Raw genomic sequence first — 23931 nt, 5'->3', positions numbered from 1 at the left:
GCGCCCCCCCCAATGGAATGCCACGCCGCACTCCCCCCGCTGCCCCTTACCAGGTGCCGCCCCAAGCATGTGCTTGGGTGCCTGGTGCCTGGAGCCGGCCCTGTGTATGGGACAGGTTATTTTACATGGGGTTACTGCAGGGTTCTTACACCTGTCTCTGAAGCATCTGGTGCTGGCCATTGTCCAAGACAGGAGACTGGGCTGAATGGGCCCTTGGGTCTGATCCAGTTGGGCAAATCCCGTAATTTGCCTAAGGTGACAGAGTAGGAATGGTTCAGAGACAGGAATTGAACCCAAGTCACAGTTCACTGGCTGGACCACACTTCCTCCTGCTCCTGTGCAATCAGATGTAAATATTGATCAATAACACCCAAGCAATGCAGAGTTTCTCTGAGCACGGTGAGTGCTTTAGGCCCTTCCTTACCTCCATAATGATGGTGTTGGTGAAGATGCTCTTGTCATAGGTCCACCCATCCGTGCATGGCTCTGTTTCCATCTCTGTCTCGTTTGCGATGGTGGCATTGGGATTTAGGAGCTGCCACTGGGTGGTGATGAACCGGCGACACTTCTCCGGCTCCCAGTCCCCATCCATGGGGATGGAGATCCTCAAGAGATCTTTGGTGCTCAGCCTTTGAGTCATGTTTGTACCACCCGTGCTGTTGGCAGTGACATGGATCTGGCAGTGGTGTCCTGGGACAGCAGCAGAAAAATTCTGCAGGAGGTTATGAGAGGCTGTCATTAAAACAGGGATAACAAGCAAAGCGACATGGATGATTTGAAAGCGGCCCATGCCGCCAATGCTGTCTAGGAGTTCGGCAAAACTCATGACGAACAGATCCACCGTTAACTCGCCTCCTGAGGACTTAAATGAGTTTCACAAACAGAGCTGCATTTGGAAAGGGTACCTCCTACAAAAGTTCCAGCTCTCTTTAGAGATCTGTCAAAGCACGACAGCTATAGCCAGCCGCTTCCTACAGGAGAAAAGCAAAACTTGGACGGCTGCATGGGAAAGTTTAGTCTCATTGTCTCAGAAAAAAGTTCCCTTTATCACAACCCCACTAAATTCTTGCCTACAACGTTGAAACCGCTATCAATCTGGCATCCACCCCAAGATCTGGGGTCTCAGCGGGGATCCCAGTCTGTTGGAAGAAGATCTGAGCAACCTGTGGTGTGAACTTGGATCACCTCAGTTGGACTGTTTCGTTTTGGGATGCTGGAAACTGTGCATGTGTAGTGGTGGTAATGGGGGGAAGGGGGAGGGAGTAATATCTTTAGCCTTAGGAAACTGATTGGGTTAAATGGGTGCTTGTTTGGGTTATGTAAGCCATAATCATCTTACTTGGGTTAAGGTTCTACTCTGGGTTTGAAGGATTAGCTTGAAGGGAAAGGGAGACAAAATCTACTGATTCAGTAAATGTGGGACAAAGGGCAGTGTTTGGATGGTATTAGGCCTCCAGTACACAAGGGCACCAAGCCTGCTTTGCACTGGTTAATTATTGGCATTACAGTTAGAGGCTCCAACTCAGACCATTGTTCCATTGTATCAGGCACTGCACAGACCCCAACTGAGATGGGCCCATTCTGCCAGGCACTGCACAGACCCTGACCAAGATCAGGGCCCCCATTGTGCTGGGTGCTGAAAAGATGACTCATGGGACCAAATCCTGAGCTGGAGTAAATCAACATGGCCCCACTGAAGACAATAGGTTTATGTCAGCTGAGGCTCTAACTCCGTATGCACTTCATCAAAGCTGGCTGGTGATGGAGGAGAGCTGGGGTCCATGTGGAGGCAAATTGCTGGATAAAGACAGGGTAGAAACAGTGCATAAATCCATGGGAGAGAGGGGAGGACGACGAGAATGGCTGGGGGAAAAGGTTAAGGAAGTGCCTGGAGTGCTGGCTTAGGGAAAGCAGACCTGGCTTCTATCCCTGGTTCTGCTGCTGGGCAATTCACTTCTTTTCATTATCTGTTTAAACTGGGATGGGGCTGTCTCATTGTTTGTCTGCTCTTAGATTGGAAGCTCTTTGGAGCAGGAACCATCTCTTTGTTCTGTGTTTGTCTAATGCAATGGTTTTAAAACTTTTTTTCTGGCGACCCAGTTGAAGAAAATTGTTGATGCCCACGACCCAACAGAGCTGGGGACGAGGGTTTGGGGTGTGGAGGGGCTCAGGGCTGGGGCAGAAGGTTTGGGTGCAGGGGTGAGGGCTGTGGGGTGGGGCTGGGAATGAGGGGTTCAGGGTGCGGGAGGGGATCAGGGCTCTGGGCTGGGGGTGCAGGCTGTGGGGTGGGGCCAGGGATGAGGGGTTTGGGGTACAGGAAGTAGGTTGGGGGGGCTCAGGGCTGGGGCAGGGGATTGGGGCACAGGGTTGGGGTGCGGGCTTACCTCGTGTGGCTCCTGGTCAGCGGTGCAGCGGGGATGCTAAGGCAGGCTTCCTGCCTGTCCTGGCACCGTGGACCGCGCTGTGCCCTGGAAGCGGCCAGCAGCAGGTCCGGGTCCTAGGCGGAGGCGTGCAAGCAGTTCCGCATGGCTCTTGCCCGCAGGCACCCCCTCCAGCTCCTATTGGCTGGTTCCCAGCCAATGGGAGTGTGGAGCTGGTGCTTGGGGCGGGGGCAGCACGCGGAGCCCCGTGGCCCCCCTGCCTAGGAGCCGGACCTGCTGCTGGCCGCTTCCAAGGCGCAGCATGGTGTCAGAACAGATAGGCACTAGCCTGCCTTAGCCGGGCTGTACCGCAGATGGGACTTTTAATGGCCCAGTCAGCAGTGCTGACCAGAGCTGCCACAACCCAGTGCCTTACATTCCGCAACCCTGTACTGGGTCACGACCCGCAGTTTGAAAACCACTGGTCTAGTGCATAACACAATGGGCTCCTGGTCTGTTGCTGATGCTCCTCAGCCCTACCACAATAGAAGTAAATACAAATAATAAATAATGTTGCAATCCTGATCTTGGTTATGTCTTCTAGGTACTACTATAATACACACAGTACTGAAGAGTAATAGTAATAGTCCTGGGTAACAACATCAGGAGAGTGTAAAAGCCAGTCCAGCAAGTAGATATCCTTTGATGTAGTCAGTTATCCACAAGAGATGTTGGTATCTGGGACAAAATTCACCATTGGAGTAATTGCCGGGGAGTTGGTGTGCTGTGAATGCAGTGTTTTTTTCCTAAGCATGATTGTCTTTCTCTTACCATCTCCTTGTGTAATTATGATTTGTAGTACAGCAGTGCCTAAAGACCCCATTGTGCCAGGCACTTCGCGGACCCTGACCAAGAGTGGGGCCCTTGCAGCTGCTGGGCACTGCACAGACCTGACAGATATCGCGCTCCATTGTGCTAGATTTTGACTGAGATCAGGGCCCCATTGTGCCATGTGCTGCAAAGACCCTGACCAAGATCAAGGCCTTGTTATGCCAGATGCTGCCAGAAACCAGCTGATACTATCTGAGATCAGGGCCGGCTTTAGGCCGATTTGCCCGATTCCCTGGAATTGGGCCCCGCACCAGCGCCTTTTTAATTTTTACTCACCTGGTGGCACTTCAGGTCTTCGGCGGCATTTCGGTGATGGGTCCTTCACTTGCTCCGGGTCGTCGGTGGCATTTCAGCGGCGGGTCCTTGAGTGCCGCCGAAGACCCGGAGCGAGTGAAGGACCCGCTGCCGAAGTGCCGCCGCAGACCTGGAGCGCCGCCGGGTGAGTACGGATCGGCCCCACACTTGCTAAAGCCGGCCCTGTCTGATGCAGGCCCTGCCATGCTGGGTGCTACACAGACCCTAACTGAGATCAGGGTCCCATTGTGCCGGGCACACTTGGTAAGAGACAGCCCTTGGTCTGAAGAACTCACAATGTAAATAGACAAAGGAAGGTTTATTAGCCCTCTTTTCCAGATGGAAAAACTGGGGTACTAAGGCCCAGAGTTTTAAAGGTATCTCGGAGTTGCTCCACTCAGCATTTCAAGTGACTTAAATCATTTAGTCTCATTTTCAAAAGGGAATTAGGCACTCAAGAGCTCAAGTCTCTATGGAAGTCACGGGGACTCAGGCTCGTAAGTGTTTGAGTCACATCTGAAAACGGGACTTAACTTCCTATGCAACTTATGAGCTTTTGCTACCCTCTGTGACTTGTCCGAGGTCACACACAGCGTCTTTGGGGAGGCAGGAATTGACCCCCCCAAAGGTCCAATCCAGAGCTGCAACTGAAACACTCGCCATTTTTCCTGCCCAGTAGCCAGGGCCGGCGCAAGGAAGTTTCGCGCTCTAGGCGAAACTTCCACCTTGCGCTCCTCCCCCCCCCCAGCCCTCCGGCGGCCCCCCGCCCGAGGGATCCCCCCCCCCCCAAGGCGGCCCCCCCGCAGAGGTGAGCTGAGGTGGGGAGCCCTGCGGCAGCTCCCCCCCCACCCTGAGGCACCCCCGCGGCAGCTCCTCCTCCCCCCCCCCGGCCCAGGGAGCTGTGCGACATCTCCCCACACCAGCTCACCTCTGCTCCACCTCCTCCCCGAGCATGCCGCTCCCGCTCTAATTCTCCTCCCAGGCTTGTGGCGCCAAACTGCTGATTGGCACGTCAAGCCTGGGAGGCGGGAGAAGAGGAGCGGCGACCGCACGCTCGGGGAGGAACGCTGTAAAAAAAAAAAAATTGGGGGCACCGCTTTTTGGCGCCCCCAAATCTTGACGCCCTAGGCAACCGCCTAGTTCGCCTTAATGGTAGCACCAGCCCTGACTGTAGCATGTTCTTTGGTGGAAGCCGTTGTTGTCTCTTGTCCTATGCTAAGACTGTAAGTTCTTTGTAGCAAGGAATGTCTCATTTATTCCACATTCCTAGTGCAGTGGGGCCCTGATCTCTGACTGGGGCCTCACGTTGTTATGATACTAATAGTGCAGTGGGACAAGCATTTGGGATGCAGTTGACATGTGAGTAAAGTGGTTGTGCTGTTCCCCTGGGAGTTGTGGGTTCAATTCCCTGCTTTTCCCCCAAATGTCAAAATTTTCCCCTGGAACCACCCCCATTTCTGACCCACTCTAGCAATGATGCCAGCACAGGTATTTTTTTAAAGGGCGTTTTTTAGAAGCAATGTGGTCTAGTGAATAGGGCACTCACCTAGGTTATAGTCCCAGCTCTGCCATTGGCCTGGTGTGTGACCTTGGGTGAGTCACTTCCTCTTTCTGTACCTTTGTTTCCCCTCCCACCCGTTGTCTGTTTAGATTGTGAGCTCTCTGGGGCAAAGGCTGGCCCTAGCTATGCGTATGTGTAACCAATGGGGCCCTTCTTCTTGTTAGGGCCTTTGAGCCCTCCTCTAATATGAATAACTTTGTCTCACGTATGACTCTAAAATAACATCGCCATGAAAAAGCCCTGGCTGGAGGTATTGAAAACATGGTCACCTTGACTTTGAGTGACATCTGTATCTCAAGAGGGTGGGGATTATTTGTGGGTGTGGCTTGATTGTGGACCAGGCTAAGCACTTCCTTTTTGGACCCGCATTTGTTCTTCCCCTGCCTTTCCCTATGGGTCTGATGCAAATTGTCAGCCTGGGAAACTTGAGTCTGTGAGATACATGAACTACTGTTTGATTAGCTCTCTCATTGCATGGCAGCACGGCCCTGGACTGTAACGTGTTTCTACCATACTCAGAACTCCTTTGTGCAGAACCTCCTCTAAACAGGTATGTTTTTATGCATATTTCAGTAGCAATAAGACGTCACAATCCCACTGTGTAGGGTGCTGTCCCTGCCCTGAAAATCCTGTAATCTAAATAGACAAAGTGTGGGAGGGGAAACTGAGGCACGGAGTGGGGAAGTGACTTGCAGAGTGTAGTATACAGGAATAGGGCAGAATTAACTAGTCTGTGATCCCTCTAAAGGCTTTCGCTGGGTTCTGTATTTTCAAAGCCACTCAGAGCAATGGTATCTAAGTAGCTAGGCTTTGAATGACTTCATGTACTAAAGAGAAGAGCTGGGTGAGAATTTTCTGTGGGAAATTGCCAATTTGTCAAAACCAAAACTTTTTGGTTTCTACCAAAGTTTTGTCGGGAGGGTTTCTCAGGTTCAGGATAGAATTGCTGATCAAAATGAGAGAGTGAGCGAGGCCCACCCCAGAAAAGCCCGACGGCCAGGGTACTCACCTGTCATGAAGAGTCAGGATCAAGTCCCTGTAGAGAGTGAGAAGCACTGACTTGCTAGCCTGGTTGTTAGGGAACTTGGTTGGGGTGCAGAAGAACAAGGTTTAGGTTGCTACTTTGCCTGAGCTATTGGCTCTTCTGGGATGGAGCTCTCTGTTTTCATGAAACGTTTTAAAAGGTCTTGGTTTTGTTCTGATATGAAACCTCTGACATGATTGTGCTAAACAGAATTCCTGTTTTCTGGCTAACCCTATTAAATAGACACAGTTATTTGGGACCCAACTGGACCAGTGCGGTTTGTTCACACTGGTTTTGCTGTGGGAAGAGCAATAGACACAAGTCCAATGTCAGTAGTTGAGCCAGGATCAGAATCCAGGTTGTCTGACTCCCAGCCCAATGCTGTGTCCAGTCTTAAACTGCCGCCTCATGTTAGCAGCTATGGCTTGTACCTTTTGGAGGCACAGTTGACTTTATTCGCTTTGCTGAAAGTGGATACAAAAGGCTGACATGATGTCTCATGAATACCCCTTCCACAGAAACAATCTCTGACCCTAGCCGGTAAAACATGAGGGTGTTTGATTTTAATCTAATTGGTATCAAGACCTAAAGTCTGTTTAGTTTCTCTTCTTAAATGATTTCCTTGAGTGGTTCCAATCTGGAGGCTTTCAGCGGAACCTTGTCTTTCCGTCCTACATCTGTAATCACTCTGGACCTTCTCCTATAAGGGAATAAGAAGAGACCACATGACTATATATCAACGCTGCATTTCTTTTAATCTTTTCATCACAGCAAGTCATGACTCCATAAAAAGGGATTAGCTAAACCTCCCAATAGCTCTGTGAATTACACTATCCCCCTTTTACCTCTTCTCCTCCCCACCCATAATGCATCATGGACTCAGCCTAGAGGCCCTGGGGTTGTGGCCCCCAGGAGAGCAAAGAACAGGTGTCAATGGGTCAAGATCACCTTCTCCTTCCCATGTAGGAGTCAGGGTCTTGGCTCGGGTGGGGGCAGGGAAATGAGTGTCATGTCCTATGAATATTCTTGAGTTTTGAAAATTTTTCCTGTCCCCAACTGGGATGAAAAGTCAAAACCTCAAAAATTGTCATAAATAAAGAAACTGAAAACAATTCATTTTGAAGCAATTAAAATGTTTCATTTCAATAAATTTGAAACATTTTGTTTTGATGTTGATGAATTACTTATTTAACTTGTTTTTCTTACCGTTAGCTTAAATTTCTGAGCGGAAAGTGTTTCAAACCAGAAAACCACTTTATTTTTGTTTTGAAAATGTTGAAAAAATTCTTTTAAAAAATGTTTTGCAATTCACCAACACTGACACTTTCCCTTAAACAGTTTTGTTTTTGACAAATTGGCATTTTCGAACCAAAAAAAGGTTTCTTTGGAAAATTCACAACCAGCTCCAGTCCAGGCTAGATGCCAGCTGCAGAGTCCTGATATAGAAAACATTGAGAAGCACTGATCTAAAGAACAGATGAGGGAGTAAGAATAGATGGCAATCCCAGCCCTGCCACTAACTCACTGGGTGACTTTGGGCACATCACTTTCCCTCTCTATGGCCCATACTTTGCATTATGGTAGTGCCTGAAGACACCAACTAAGATCAGGGCCCCACAGATCCTGATTGAGATCAGAGCCCCATTGTGTCAGGTGCTGCACAGTCCCCGACTGAGATTGGGGCCCCCTGTGCCGGGTGTTATGCATATAATCCTTGTGGCCTGAAGCCCTAGGGAGGAGGGAGCTGACTGTTAACACCTGTTTGTGAACAGGAAGAAGAGTAGTCCAGAGCTGCTTAAGAGCTCCAGATGGACAGGGGCACCATGGGATGGGAGGTCTCTGCCAGCATCTGTTGATGAGGAAAGAGAAATGATCGAATGGGCCAGGCCTCATTCGCACTTCAGTTCTGTGCTAATTTGGGGCATTTGGGTTAAAATATAGTTAAGTTTTGAGTTTGGCGGCAATAAAATGCTGTTTGACCCTGCTGGGAAATGAACGGACAAGTGAACAGCACCAACATGCTGGGTGAGGGGGTCACTCTGACCGACACAACAGGCGGGCACCGTTGGGTAAGGGAGCCTCATGCGAAAAGAAGGGCTCCTGCTAGCTGTGGGCTGAGCTAACTGGTGTTGAGACGGTGTATAGAGCAGTGGTGGGGAGCAGAGATGAGGCGCCTTTCAGGCACAGAGGCCAGAGCTGAGCTGAGCTGAGGCAGAGTGTTGATGCTGACGGGGCTTGGGCTGAAGCTGTACAGAGCAGCAGCGTGTATCTCAGGGACTCTGGTGCAGACCTCTCTGCCTAGCAAGCAGAGCTGAAATCACGTGAGCTGGGTCTGGGGGCGAGCAGCCCAGGCAGCACAGCCAGAATTCGTGGACTCCACCAGCCCTGGGCAGCAAACCGTGATTGATGACGGCTGAGAAGGGAAGTGGCTGTGAAAGGAGGCCTGAGGCTGGGATTACTGCCAAAATACCCGGGGTGTGCGTGGGGGGGGGGAGTCTTACCTAACGGTGTGGATTTATTAATTGCTGGCTTTCTCAAGTTAGTTCTGTTGTCCCCTTCCCTCACCCTCATAAAGCTTTTTTTGTTAACCCCTACACTCAGTGTTTGCAAGTGGGGAAGTCTTACCTATCAGGTTTCAGAGTAGCAGCCGTGTTAGTCTGTATTCGCAAAAAGAACAGGAGTACTTGTGGCACCTTAGAGACTAAAAAATTTATTTGGGCATAAGCTTTCATGGGCTACAGCCTACTTCATCGGATGCATGCAGTGGAAAATACAGTAGGAAGATATATATATACACACACAGAGAACATGAAACAATGGGTGTTACCATACACACTCTAATCAGAGTGATCAGTTAAGGTGAGCTATTACCAGCAGGAGAGAAAAAAGCTTTTTGTAGTGGTAATCAAAATGGTCCATTTGCAGCAGTTGACAAGGTGTGAGGAACAGTAGGGGGGAAAATAAGCATGGGGAAATAGTTTTACTTTGTGTAATGACCCATCCACTCCCAGTCTTTATTCAAGCCTAATTTAATGGTGTCCATTTTGCAAATTAATTCCAATTCAGCAGTCTCTTCTTGGAGTCTGTTTTTGAAGTTTTTTTTGTTGTAATATTGCGACTTTTAGGTCTGTAATCGAGTGACCAAGGAGATTGAAATGTTCTCTGACTGGTTTTTGAATGTTATAATTCTTGACGTCTGATTTGTGTCTATTTATTCTTTTAGAGACTGTCTGGTTTGGCCAATGTACATGGCAGAGGGACATTGCTGGCACATTTGCTTTTGAATACCACTACAAAAAGTTCTTTTCTCTCCTGCTGGTAATAGCTCACCTTAACAGATCACTCTCGTTAGTGTGTGTATGGTAACACCCATTGTTTCATGTTCTCTCTGTGTGTGTGTGTATATATATATATATCTTCCTACTGTATTTTCCACTGCATGCATCCGAAGAAGTGGGCTGTAGCCCACAAAAGCTTATGCTCCAGCACCCTGTCTTGCTGAGCCAGACACTCCCGTCTGGCTCCAGACACAGACCCAGGGTCTGAATCACTTGTCCCAAAGCTGCAAGTTTACCTGAAAACAGCTCGCAGTAGCGTGCTTGTCTTTAGCACTCAGATGCCCAACTCCCAATGGGGTCTAAACCCAGATAAATCCGTTTTGCCCTGCATAAAACTTATGCAGGGCAAACTCATAAATTTGTTAGTCTGTAAGGTGCCACAAGTTCTCCTGTTCTTTTTACCTATCAAGGGTGGTGTATACAGTTTTCCAGGTTTCTGGGTTGGGGCTCAAGCTGGTGTTTACATTTTTTGAAGGATCCCATTGAAAACGGAACCCCGCCCACTGACACCATCTGATTACACACATACTCACTGAGATCAGGGCCCCATTGTGCCGGATGCTGCACAGACTCATACTAAGAGACAGACCCTGAAGAGCTTAAAATCTAACTAGACCAAGGGTGTGAGGGGAAACAGGCGTAGAGAGGGGAAGGGGCTTGCCTAAGCTCAGGCTGATGGAGCTAGAAACAGAACCCAGCTCTCTGAGCCCCAGCCCATTGTGCTCGCCAGTGGCCATACTTCCTCTCCACTAGCTGTGCGGAATGGTTGCAGAAATTACTCACTGCCTCTCGACGTCTTCTATGGTGTCCGGCAGTGGCATGTTACGGGTCTCAGGGAGGAAGCAGGTGGCGATGCCGGATACAATAGGGGCAGCTCCATAGATGATCAGCGGCAGGGACGGCAAGTACTCACTGGTCATTTGCACAAGCGGGGCCACTATGCCGCCCACCCGAGCCAGGGTGTTCGCAAACCCCATTCCGGTCTGTCTGCCGTGGAGAGAGAACAATCAGGGTCTGGGAACCGGCCTTCAGCTGGGTTTGCCTTTTCTGAGCTACAATCTCCATGTTGTTTATTCACAACTTGCATATCTAATGTAATCTCTAACCTGCCTGCCTTCAGTGTCCTGTCAGAAAGCAGTAGAACAAGGTATCCTGATTCATTATCCAGCAGATTCGTTTGGATTTGCATCTCCTAACAGCTGTAGGAAACCCAGTGGCTCAGCTGACCAGAGCTCTTGCTGTCATTCTGTCATTGCCATCTCCTTGAGGTTAATCATGCAGGGTGAAAACAGCAACACAGCCCAGCAGCCCAGGTAGGACTCCTTAAGGGGCGTTTGCGTCTACGTACCTAATCACCGTGGGGTAGAGCTCTCCCGTATAGAGGAAGGCACAGTTGAATGAGGCAGCCAGGCAACCTTTTCCAAACACAGCCAGAAGAGTGCGCAGGGTCTGCAGATCTAGGGGGAGGGAAAGGATGACATCAGCAGGCTCTGCTGGGGCTCAGCTCTTTGCACAGTGGAGGCCTGCAAACACAGTCCTTAATCTCTCTGTCCTCGAGTTCCCCCCCAGACTCTGTAAAAAGAGTCAGTAATTACAACAGGTTGAATTTTTGGGGGTCAAAAAGTAATTTCCAAGAAAAATGTCTTTCTTACTGAAAATTAATTGTTGTCCTGTTTTGTCATGGTCAGATTATATCTCCAGGATGCACCGTGGCCTCCCCATATTATTTATTATTTGTATTATCATAGTGCCTGGGAGCCGCAGTCATGGGTCAGGAAAGAGACAGTCCCTGTCCCAAAGAGCTGGCAAGCTAAGTATAAGACAAGTGATGACATGGATACAGACAGATAAATACATTAGAACGGCCATACTGGATCAGACCAATGGTCCATCTAGCCCAGTATCCTGTCTGCCGACCGTGGCCAATGCCTGATGTTTCAGAGGGAATGAACAGACCAGGGCAATTATCGAGGGATCCATCCCCTGTCATCCACTCCCAACTTCTGGTAGTTAGAGGCTTAGGACACCTAGAACATGGGATTGTGTCCCTGACCATCTTGGCTAATAGCCACCTATTCTCCATGAACTTACCCAATTCTATTTTGAACTCAGTTATAGTTTTGGCCTTCACAACATCCCCTGGTAATGAGTTCCACAGGTTGACTGTGTGTTGTGTGAAGAAGTCCTGCCTTGTGTTTGTTTTAAATCTGCTGCCTATTGATTTTATTGGGTGACCCTTGGTTCACTATGGTGTAGCACAAGGAAACGAGACACTATTGGTCAGCATGATAGGCTGTAGTTTCAGCACACCAGCAGCCTAACCATTGTCAAGTTTTTTGTAGGCTTCAGGGCAGAGGGAGTTTTAAGGAGGGTTTTGAAGGAGGATTCTGTTAATTTTGCTGATGCTTACGGGGAACTTTTCCCAAACATGAGGGGCAGCATGGGGGAAAGCACAAAGGTGCTTGTTTGAAAATGTAACAAGTGGGTGTTAGAAGCTGATATCATGGACTGATTGGAGTCAATCTTTTAATACTGAATGAGAGCTGTAGGGCAGGTGGGGATAGGTCATGAAGGGTCTTGAGAGTGAAGACAAGTAGCTTATATTTGATATGATAGAGAAGAAGGGACCAGTGCAGGGAAGCAAAGAGAGGGGAAGTGGTGAGTCATGGCAGCTCCATGGCATTATGGGAGATGTAGTCTGGCTAGGGACCCCAGCATTTCAGAATTAAAATTTGCGGGGTGGGGGAGGTGCCATGCATGTTCATTTTTTTTATTGAAAAACTGAAAATTTCGGTGTGAAGCTGATGCTTTTCACATAAAACTTAATTTAGCCAACCCCCCAATTTTCAGTTGAAAAACAGTTTGGATGAAAACATTTTCAACCACCTTTAATATACAGACATCGCTTTTATAGATCATTCTTGTAACATCACTCTTGCTGTATCTTGCATATATATGCTAATTAAATTATATATATGCTAAATGTATATACATGCTAATATATGCTGATTAAAACCAGAGCATGCAGATCGATAGTGCACCAGGGCCTCACCTTGTGGCACAAATATGTTGGCCAGGATCGCAAGCCCTGCTAGGATGAGAGCAGAAGCCTGGGTGACTCTCCGGCCAATGAAACTGATCATGAAGAAACCAATCAGCTTTGCAGGGATGTCGACTGCTCCGTATACCACTTGGATGAGGTAAATACTGACCCCAAAATTCTGCAGATCCATGGCCAGCCCATAATAGGCAAAGCTGGTGGAGAACCTGTCATTGGCGGCACAAAAATGCATGGTACAATGGAAATAGTCTGCAGGGTGCAGTACTGCTGTTGCCACTGGGAGTGCTGTAAAATGCTCTGTAGCCTGGGACTTAGGAGACCTCGGTTCAATTCCCCTCTGTCACTGACTTCCTTGTATGACTTTCGGCAAGTCACTTAGTGTCTCTGTGCTTCAGTTCCCCTTCTGTAATAATCCTACCTCTAGTCTATTTAGATTGTAAACTCTTGAAGGTAGGGCCTGGCCCTGTCTCGTCCTACTGTACAGCACCAAGCACAACAGCATTTGGATTTCAGCTGGTCGTACCATCATAACAAAAGCCCCTGGTTTATCTTCTGCCCTTCCACCCTCCTTTCCTCCCTCTGCATCTGAATGAACCCACCTACCATACGAAGCACAGGCACCAGGATATCCTGCGTACAGACGGTGTGCGCACCAGATCGGCAGCTGTGTGTGTGGATTTGGCTGAGGACATTTCTTTTTGCAGGCTGGCTCTCAAGTCCTGTGCGGAAGAGACACAGGAGAGTTTATAGCTTCCCCAAACCCGTGGTTATTTAAATCCTTACGGTTATAACTTGGGGTATTCTTGCTATCCATGTAAACACCCGGGGTCTGGAGCTGCCATCACTGGTGGAGCCAGTCTTCAGGCTGCAGTACCCCTGGCTACCACTGGGAGATGCAGGTAACTGAGGGAAGAGGCATAGAGCAGGAAGTGCAAACTCCAGTGGGCCTATTTCAACTCATAGCACAGGGCTCCTTGTTTAGGGCATTGTGCGAGGCACTGAATGCCTCCTACGGATCGGAAGAGTGCATCCTATGAGGTCTCTCAGCACCTTTAGAGGTTCAGATGCTAGAATTCCCATTCCAACATCCCCCTTAGCAACCTACATTTCCAGACAGCAATCCATGTGGTAGATTTCTAAGGGGATCACCCTGTCAGCATGCCTGGCTGTCTCTTTTACTGCAGTTGTTAAGGCCTGGATATGTTTTATTTGGATTCTTTATTGCTATTGTTTTACAACAGCTATAGCTGGACACTGGGACCTGATTTCTGGGCTTGGGAGACTGTATATTTATTACCCTCTTGGCACCAAGCGTTCATGTGTCCCTGTCTAGAACTGGACAAAATGTTTTGGCTGAAACTTTTTTCAGTGAAAAATGCAGATTTGGTGACACCAAAACAAATTACAAATTTGTGTCAATTTTACCAAATTGTTTTGGAAAATTAAAAAAACCCCACCAAATTGAAATGTTTTATTTTGACATTTTTTAAATGAAATGTTTTGATTTTTTTATTTGAAGCAAATTTTTGTTTTGAAATTTCCTTTAATTTTATATAAATATTTTTTGTAAATGTTAAAAATGCTCAAAATAAAAAAGTGTCATTTCACGATGAGTGAAAATTTGGCCCGAACTGAATATTTTCCCTTTTGATTTGCCAAAAATGTTGAAAAAAATTGTTTTCAGTTTGACCTGAAACAATTTTTTGGAATTGCCAGTAACCGAAAAAATCCATTATTTGCCCAGCTCTTTCCATCTTTGTGTGTGTGTGTGTGTGTGTGTGTGCGCGCGTGTGTTCCCTCTCTGGAGAAGGGTGTGTGAGTTCGCTCTATGGTGTGTTTGTGTGTGTCAGTCCTCTCTCTGGCAATCACAGGGTGAGAGGCACGCACATAAACTCCATATATTACAGCCTTCCCTTTTAGCCCATTCAATTCCTCACCTCTACGCTGAGTTTGTCCCCTTCTTCCTTTCGCCCATTTATTCGTGCCACTTTCTGCAACTCCTTTAATGCCTGGTTCAGTTTGCCGGCTGTTGCAAGCCAGCGGGCCGACTCTGTGAACCACCTGTTTGGAACCAGAAGGGCACATGGTAGCCAGCTTCCCTGCCATTGGCCTTAGTGCAGGGTAGGCCTTACGATGACCCCATGTGGTGACACCAGGAAGTTCAGGGTGGAGAACCTAGGGGAACCCCAGGGCTGTGTTTGTCCAGCAGCTTAATAAAGAATTGCCTGTATGTTCATTACAACAGGGTCCTTTTCACTGTAAGAAACACCAAACCTATTGAAAAGACTCAGGACACCTGGGGCTCCCAACCTACGTATGATACAGAAAGAGTCTGTTGCAGTTCAGGTAGGGTGACCAAATGTCCCGATATTAGGGGCTTTGTCTTATATACGCAACTACACCTTTACCCCGATATAATGCGACCCAATATAACACACATTCAAATCTAATGCGGTAAAGCAGCGCTCCGCAGGGGCGGGGCTGCGCACTCCGGCGGATCAAAGCAAGTTCAATATAACGCGGTTTCACCTATAACGCGGTAAGATTTTTCGGCTCCCGAGGACAGTGTTATATCGGGGTAGAGGTGTATACTCTCCTCCCTCCCCCCTGAAAAAAAGTGTCCCAATTTTTCACACTTGCTATTTTGTCACCCTAAGTTCAGGGCACATTTCAAAACTCCTCTGTCTCTATGTGATTAGAATAGATGCAGTGTTTAGGCTAAAGGAGCAAGTTGAGAAGCAGTGTAGTCTAATGGATAGGGTACAGCATTAGGAGGCAGGACAGCTGGGTTCTCTTCTTGGCTGTAGCACTGCCTGTCTTGTGACCTTTGGCAAATTACTTCCCAGCTGGTTCTCTGCCCAAAGATCACCTGTTGCATCTGTAAGCGTGTCTGGGCAGGAACAGTGTCTGTACAGCTCCTAGCCCTGGTCTGTAGGGGCTACCATAATAATAATGGTCTTGTGAGCAGGACACTCGCTTGGGAAACCTGGGTTCTTTTCCCTGCTCCTACCACAGGTGCCCCATGTGACTTTGGGCAAATCACTCCATATTTCTGTGCATCAGCTCCCCAGTCTGTAAAATGTGAATAATAACCCTTCCTTTTTCTATTTAGACTGTGCGCTCTTTAGGACAGGGCCTCTCTCTCAGTGTGTGTCTGTCGCGCAATGGGACCCTGACCTCAGATGAGGCCTCTAGATGCCACCATAATATGAAAAATAACAATCAGTGCCACCTTAAATTGGGACCCCCACTGTGCCAAGTGCTGGACAGACATTCAGTGAGAGACACACCTGGTGTCCGAGAGCTTGCAGTCTGGATACCGTCCAGAACCCCTTGGTCCCCACAAGGGATAACAGGGAGGTCCCCATGCTGGCAAGGTTTACAAGTGAGAATGACACCTACCAGCCATAGAAGAAGAAGAAGAAATAGGGCACCGAAACAGCCAGCTGCAGCCAGCGCCAATCTGGGATGACATAGGCTAGCCCAGCCAGAATGAACTGCCCGATGCTGTAGCTATATCCTGTCACCATGCCAACTGCTGCCCGGAGTTTGGTGGGGGTCCACTCCACAGCTGGGTGAGGAGATAAAAGGGGGAAGAGAGTCAAAGTCCAGAGAACACCAGTCCGAGCTTTCAAAACCACCTGGGCACCTAAATCCACCCCAAACAAATGGCCTGATTTTTAAGTGGAACTTAAGCAGAGTAGGAAGAACAATGGATTTTTTGTTTTGGTGGCAGCTTCAAAAAGGAAAAAAAAACAACAATAGTAAACAATTCATTTTGGGCCAACCAGAATTTTTTTTTTTTTTTAATTTTGGGCAAATCAAAGAGCTGAAAAAGGTTTCATTTTGGGTTAAATTAACTGTTTTGTTTTGACTGTCAACATTTTAAATTCAAGGAAATTTTGAAATGAAAAGTAATTTTGAACCAAAAAAATTAAAAAGTTTCAACTTTTTCTGATTTGTTTTCGACATGAACAATGTGGCTAAACCAACACGAATTCGTGAAATGTTTTATGGAAAAAAGTTTCAGCTCAGAAATATCACCCAGCTGTAGACTCAAGCTCTTTGCAGGAGGGACTGTCTTTTAGTTCTGTGTTTAAAGGGACTCTAGCACAATGGGATCCTGACCCATGACTGGGTCTCTGAGGCGTGGCCACCCTGCTGGTCAGACTAGAAGCTGTTTGAGGGGTGAATACTGCCTCATCTAGCGTTTCTGTCACATGCATTATTTTGTAATGCTCACTCTCCTCAGCATCCTCTTTATCTTAATGTAGGAAGATACTGTTATGCTGGGGGGTTGGAGCTGGTGGGCCTAACTGCCACTTTTCATTCAGGATAAAAGTAAGAAACAATCAAGCTCCTTTATGGACCCAGATAGCTGAAACAATAGGAGCCACTACCCAAAACACAGGCACATGTCAAGGCTTGAGCAGATGCTGAGTCATGTGGCCCATGGGGGTTCCTTGGACAGTGATATAGCAAACACAGGGGCTGGAGCATGGACTGGTGCAGCTGTGTGTGTCTTTGTGTGTGAGAAAAGCAGCAATAACAGGGAAGGTACAAAGAAGCCTGAGATACAGCCAAAGAAGTCCTGGTAGTGTGACCCTGAGAAAACACTAGGAAGGAGCGCTTTTTGGGCAGAGTGCTGGCTGAAAAAGGGTTGGTATAGTGAGCAAAGTAACTGCCTCCTGCTGTTTGTTTCCTCCTGCGAACAGGGAAACAAGACATTGTAAATAACCAGGATTGCACCAGAGAAATACCTGGCTCCATCATCAACTTCTCCTCGTAATGGAAACATCCTGGAAGACCCCAAAAGACTTGCTACTTGCTTGAGTTGGTACTTACAGAGGGACACACAGTTGAGGTTGATCCCCGACAGAGCCATTCCAGTCAGGAAGCGGAAAACGCAGTACATGGTAAAGTTAGATGAGAAAGCAGCGCAAGAGCCGGTGATGGCCATTTGCAGACAGGACCAGATCAAGAGTGACTTCCGTCCAAACCTGTGGCAGAGAAAACCAAGGCTATCTGCTAACAGGCAAGATAGGCTTGTGGCTAGAGCGCTGAGTTATCACTCTGGGGGAAACAGTATGACCCCCATCTCTGTGGTAGGGCAGCACTACAAACCCCATTGTACAGATGGAGAACTCAGACCCAAAGAAAGTAAGGGACTTGCACAAGGTCACACAGGAAGTCTGTGGCAGAGTAGGGGCCTGAACCCAGGTTTTCCCAAGTTCTAGGTGAGTGCCCTAACCACTGGGACACTTTTCCTCTCTGATTATAAGTGCTGGTAAAGACAGCTGGAAGCTGTTAGAACTGGGCCATTACTCCCGCCCTCCCCCCCGGGTCATTCAGCTCCTGCACCCTACCTAAGTGAAGTGACAGACAGGCATCTTACTTGTCAGAGAGACTTCCAAACACAATCGCTCCCACCAGGACTCCGGCCATATAGATCGACTGAGCCATCTGTTTCAATGTCCGTGAGCCACACACCAGATCCCACTGCAAGTGGGAGAGAAAACACCATCTCAGTGAGAAAGCATGAGGGAGACAAGTCCAGCAAACTTGGTCATAGTGAGAATGGGGGCCCCAAACTCCGACAAGGTTTGTGAAGAACCTAGCAAAATGTGTCCCTGATCTTGGTCAGGATCTGTGCAGCACCCAACATAGCGGGATCTGGGGTGTCCAGATACTACCACAATACTAGTACAGATCCTTATCTGGCGGATATCATTGTAGCTCTGTTGATTTCAATGAAACTATGCTCGTGGTCACCAGATAGCAATCTGGTTCAGCATAGTCACTAGCCAGTCATTGCCAGGAGAATCTTTCTTACCTCGGTGATGATGGTGGAGGTGAAAACACTCTTGTCATATATCCATCCATCCATACAGGGCTCCGTTTCCATTTCAGTCCCATTGGTTGTTGTGGCATTTGGGTCTAGGAGCTGCCACTGGGCGGAGATGAATCGGAGACACTTCTCCGGCTGCTGGTTCCCATCCACGGGGATGGAGATCCTGAGGAGCTCCTGGCAATATAGGACGTCAGTAAAGTTGTCATCACAAGTGTAGTTAGCAACAATGGCAATATGGCAGTGGTGCCCAGGGGTAGCAGCGGTAAAGTTCTGCAGGATGTTGTGGCTGGCCATCAGTAATATTGGCAGGACCAGTAACATAACATGGATAATTTGGAAACGGCCCATACTGCCGACCTGCTCTAAAAGTTCTGCAAAAGTCATGTTGCCCCAGACCAGAAGACTCCGACACCTTGAATGTGCTTGTTTTGTGAAATAGATGCACACCCAAAACAATGTGCAGATGTAAATAGAGGAATGCAACTGCTGTTTACTCACAGATGCGCACAGCTTTGTGTTTGCTTAGACATCCACTCCCAGTCTTGTCAGACGCAATCTACTCTGGAAAGACAGAAAGAGTTGCAATAGATCTAGCAATAGCTCAAAGTGAATTCCTATAACCGAGTGGTTGATTTGGCTGCATTAAGGATCTGCTGATTAAATAAGCAGCTGATCAGAATATTGACGCAATTAAACCAGATGCAAAAATTCTAGGTCATTCCGTGCGCAACTAATCCACCGTTTCTTTTGGCTACTAGACAATTCCAAGTTGATTGTGAATCCCAGAAGCCCGAGGAATGGTTTGGTTGGGAATGCTGTGCCTAGCTGAGCTCCATGTCAAGAAGTAGATTGTTCGGGGTTCTGTTGCACTTTTAGTTTATCTTTTGTTGCGTTTCATTTCTTTAGTTAGGCAAAGTTCCCCTTGGTTTGGAGGGCTTAATGCAAAAAGAAAACGATTTTAAGAGGAATTTTGGAGAAAGCATGTCAAGGGAGAGCCAGGTAAAATATGCCCTTAAATCTGAGTTTTCCAACCTTGATGTATTTTGCACTGTGGAGCAAATCTTGTTGTGTAGATGGCCAACATTTTGGAATTCCACATAGTTCAGCAGGAGTTTCCATGTATCCATAGTGCTGAGGGGCAGGGTATAGAATTGAACTCCGCTATCAATGAAAGACATGAGGCTATGCTGATTTACACCACCTGGCCTATCTACACAAGAGTAAATCTGGAGTCACTCCCCTTCAAGCCCCTATTTTACAAAATCAGGGAGATTCAATGAGCTATTTGCTCTGCTGGTTTAAATCAACATAGTTCCACTAACTTCAGTGCTGCTTTACATGAACTGAGGATCTGACTCATGTACATCAATGTAAATCTGGAGTCAATGCGCTTCAAGCCCTATTTTACTAAATCAGGGAGAGTCAATGAGCCAGATCCTCTGCTGGTGTAAACAGGCACTGATCTACAATGGAACTAAGAATCTGGCCCCATACAATTAAAATATAAACCTTGGTAAAATAGACTTACCTGCTTCCTATGTTGCAATGTCTTTAATAGGCTACAGCTGCTTTTCTCTGTGGGTCAATGGATCGTACTCCCACCAAATAAATTGTCCAGAAATCTTGCTGGATCAGTGGAGATCAAGCTATGACAGCAACACATTGAGGACAGAGAAGGTGGGACTTGCTCAACTTCTCTCATTAGAACTTGCAACCTCTTTGCCCTTGGCTCAACAACTGCATCAAAAGCCCAGCAGGCAAACCTTGAGTGCCCCTTTAATGACCCAGTTAGGAGAACTCCCACTTAGCAAATTAATAAACAAGAGCTAACGTGATCCCACCATGCAGCCAGGACCTGGAGCAGAACATTGTGACTGGGGAATGTAAACATGGTACCTTTCCTGCAGTTCCTGGCATGAGGATGCTTGCCGGTAGAACAAAAATGATGCCAGAGGAACAGAGCCAGGGGCTTGTTTCAGAACAAGAAGAAATTAAAAACCTTCCAACAAGGCAAAGCAGGTTTCCTGCAAGCTAACAGTCTTAACAGAACACTGTAATAATGCTAGGGATGTGCTCAGCTGGATAGAGCACTGCCCAGGGATTCAGGAGAGCATGGTTCTGCTTCCAGCTCTGACCTATTGGGTGGCTTTGGGCAAGTCATTTAATCTTGCTGTGCCTCAGTTTCCCCATTTGCAAAAAGGACACAATTATATTGATCTTCCTATTAGATCTGCTTAAAAATTTTCCACGTGACTGCTTCTCTTCCTCACACACGATGGCTTTTTGACAAAATGGAAATTTTCACTAAACTTTTTACAGGAAAAAAAATCAACGTATCTATGGAAAAGCTATGGAGAGAGAAATAGATATACATGAAATAATGTTGGAGTGTTAATGGGTTTGAAAGCAAGCTTAGTACATTCACCCTTTCCCGGTGCAAACTGAGAAGAATGAATGTAAATGTTGCTGGCCAGAAAACAGAAGAGGTTTTCACACCAGAGCAGGCAATTCTGGGCTGCTGACATGAAAATAATGAAGGGACAGGCCATGCCAGCAGTCTCTGTAGCACTGCCAGCATGTGGGGGTCCTGCAGTGATCCGCTCAGCTCATGCTAGTCACTGAGGCATTAGCTGGCTGAGAAGCTGGTTGCTTGCATAAATTGAACATCCCAGTGAAGAGCCAAATCCTCAGAGGCTGTAATTCGGAATCACTCCCTTGAAGATGAGGAAACTTTGCCAGTTTACACCAGCTGGGGATCTGGGCCCATTGACTCCAGTGGAATTACACTGATTTGCACCAGCTGGGATCTGGCCCACTGTAGCTTGTATGTCCCTAGGCCACTTTGTCCCATTTCATCCTCCTTTTCTCTTCTCTTTTTCCCATTGGGCCATATTCAGAGGTGCTATAAGTTGCAAAACAGTTAGTGTCTCTTTCCTGATAGTGCAGAAGTTGCATCCAATATATGTGGCAGGGGACAATGGATTGTCTGGTCTAATGGTTAGAGCACGGGGGCTGGGAGGAAGGACTCCTGGGTTCTGTTCCAGGCTCTCGTTGGAGTTGTGGAGTCTAGCGATTGGAGCAGAGTGGTGATGTGGGCTGGGATTTAGGACTCCTGAGTTCTATTCTCAGCTCTGGATGAAAAGCAGAGTCTAGTGGTTAGTGCAAGTGACTAGCAACTAGAACCCTTGGGTTATTTTCCCATCTCTGTCACAGATTCACCCTGAGATCTTGCAGTAAATAACTTTTTGCCTTATCCATGAAAATAGAGGGGCAATAATCCAGACCAGTTTGTGAAGTGCTTTGTGATCCTTTGGTAAGGTGAGCTGCACCTTTGCAAGTTATTATTTTAATAGGAGTTTTTCCTTTACTCTTGTCTCTTGCAGTCCAAGTTGCAATGACCAAAACCAAGATCCCTTTTCAGAATACAAGATTGGGGCTTCTGAAATTGTACAGCATTTTCACTGCAAGAAAATATATTAAACTCCCACATAAACTCCTTTATTTAGCTCAGGATTTTGCAATAATATTCCTTTGTTACAATAAATAGATCCTTTCCCATATTTTTTAACCTATTATTAAAAATTTGCACTTTTCACATATAATCCTTTTCCCTCCATTTTTTGTTAAGCATATATGTTTATTTATGGGTAGGGTTAAACCTAGTTGAAGCTGGCGAGTGTAATAACCGTCTTTCACTCAAGATAAGTGTAAAAAGCAATGGAGTTCCTTTATGGAACCAGGTAGCTGAAACAATAGAAGCCACCACCCAAAACACAGATATATGGTAAGGCTTGAGTAGGAGCTGAATCATGTGACCCTAGAAGTTTCTCTGGTGATTGATACAGCAAATCACAGGGACTTGGGCATTATTTGGGGAACTGTGTCTGCGTGGGAGAGAGAAGCAGCAGAAAACCAAAGACACAGCCACAAGAAACACTAGTAGCATCACTCTGAGAAAAAGCTAAGAGAGAGATAGCTTTTGGGCTAAGTGCTGGTAAGAAAGAGGCTTGGAACTTGTGACATTCCCCTCTGGTGTTATCAGGACCGGTGATCTGCTAGGTCACTCCAATCCTTGACTCTGGGAGCCAGCCTCACCCTTCTCTGCTGTGAGAACCCCCTCTCCTGGGCTGTTCACGCACAGCCTCTGGCATGTAAACTGCTCCCAGCTACTTGCAACCGAATGACACTACCCAATATCTCTGGTCCCAGACACAACCCTAGGAACCTCCGTCTTGCAGTGTCCAGTTATGCCTGCTGGACACTGCAAGCTTATCTGAGTTCGTCAATTTAACAAAGAAATTGATATGTACCAGGCTTGTTATCCCAAGGGGAGTCTCTGACGCACTTCAAACCAAACGCACTGCTTCAGGCAGAACAAACAAATTTATTAACTATAATGATAGATTTTAAGTGATTATAAGTCAAAGCATAACTACTCAGATTTGGTCAAATGAAATAAAAGCAAAACGGATTCTAAGATGATCTTAACACTTTCAATGTCCTTACAAACTTAGATGCTTCTCACCACAGGCAGCCAGGCTATCCCTTGTGATCAGCGCTTCAGTTGCTTGGTATGGTGTCTGTAGATGTAGATGGAAGCGAGAGCATGGCAAATGTCTCTCCCTTTTATCATGTCCTTTCTTCCCTCTTGGCTTTGCCCACCCCACTTCAGATTCAGGTGAGCATTACCTCATCACAGTTCCAAACTGACCAAAGGAAGGGGGGTGACTCCCTCGAGAGTCCAACAGATTCTTTTGTTGCTGCCTAGGTCAGCCTCTTTTGTTCCTGTCATGCTGGGCTGGGTTTGTCCCATATCTGCCCTGATGAGGTGTGAACTGCCTCTCTCTTCTTGGAGAGTTTTTGCCTGGGCTTGTTTTAAGCCATGAAGATACATTTTCAGCCTCATAACTATATACATGAAATCATAACCTATAATATTACTATAACAATTACTATAACATCACTATAACAACCGTGCTCAGTGCATCATGAGCCTTCTGAAGACACCCAACATGACAAGCTTTGCATTGGATACCACGCAATCATTTTATAAAGATGAACGAGGGGGTGTAAGCTGTTCCCCTGAGGTACAGAGCGTCCCAGAACTGTGAGCAAGAAACTGCCTCCTGTTGTTTGATTCCTGCTGTGTTCTGGGAAACAGGACTTACTGCATACTTCATACATAAACAGGAATGCATAAAAGAAATACCTGACTCCATCAGTTGCTCCTCCTCATGGAAACAATGTGCAGGATCCCAAAAATTGCTTAACTGCTCGGGTCACAAAAGGGTAACAGTTTCATTATTAACAAGCAGCACAAAGTCCTGTAGAAAAGCAAATTTATGTTCATGGAATCCTACATGGGCCAGATCCTCAGCTGGTGTAAATCCGTGCCGCTCCATTGGCTTCAACAGAGCTATGTTGATTGGCACCAGCTAAGGATCTGGGCCACTGATGTTAAAACGGGAACACACCTCACCCAGCTCTCTGCTGGTGCATTTGCCAATTATCATTAATTATTATTTGTGTTATGGTAGCACCTATTGAACGA

At 47.1% G+C, this 23931-nt stretch overlaps 2 protein-coding genes across 6 annotated transcripts in view; both read right to left on the bottom strand.

Annotated features, from left to right (window-relative positions):
- LOC117880439 (solute carrier family 22 member 6-A-like) overlaps positions 1-6386 on the bottom strand; it is a 26781-nt gene extending 20395 nt beyond the window's left edge. The window contains exons 1-2 of one of the 2 annotated variants that reach the window (XM_034776623.1): positions 6116-6386; positions 425-712 (exon numbers count right to left, since the gene is read on the bottom strand). In XM_034776623.1, coding sequence (XP_034632514.1) covers positions 425-640 — 216 coding nt within the window. In that variant the 5' untranslated portion in view covers positions 641-712; positions 6116-6386. Of the gene's footprint in view, positions 1-424; positions 1174-6115 lie in introns of those variants that run through there. The other variant, XM_034776622.1, reaches the window with a different exon arrangement.
- Positions 6387-6560: 174 nt separating this feature from the next.
- LOC117880438 (solute carrier family 22 member 6-B-like) lies at positions 6561-20023 on the bottom strand. 4 transcript variants are annotated; one of them, XM_034776620.1, is made up of 12 exons: positions 19909-20019; positions 18879-18941; positions 18363-18554; positions 17925-18028; positions 17375-17529; positions 15932-16100; positions 14467-14590; positions 13133-13248; positions 12521-12735; positions 10817-10925; positions 10252-10455; positions 6569-6830 (listed from the first exon to the last, which is right to left on the bottom strand). In XM_034776620.1, the coding sequence occupies exons 3-12, from the start codon at positions 18432-18434 to the stop codon at positions 6740-6742; spliced, it is 1359 nt and encodes a 452-aa protein (XP_034632511.1). In that variant the 5' UTR covers positions 18435-18554; positions 18879-18941; positions 19909-20019; the 3' UTR covers positions 6569-6739. The 4 variants fall into 4 exon arrangements, with proteins under 4 accessions (XP_034632509.1, XP_034632510.1, XP_034632511.1 ...); XM_034776621.1 differs by having other exon boundaries at positions 18879-18936; XM_034776618.1 differs by having other exon boundaries at positions 6561-6830; positions 18363-18941; positions 19909-20023.
- Between the last annotated feature and the right edge of the window lie 3908 nt (positions 20024-23931).

Source organism: Trachemys scripta, chromosome 7 (genome assembly GCF_013100865.1).
Source record: "Trachemys scripta elegans isolate TJP31775 chromosome 7, CAS_Tse_1.0, whole genome shotgun sequence".
NCBI classification, from domain to species: domain Eukaryota; kingdom Metazoa; phylum Chordata; order Testudines; family Emydidae; genus Trachemys; species Trachemys scripta.
Note: the sequence above shows the minus strand (reverse complement) of the source record. Positions and strands in the feature narration are given on the sequence as shown.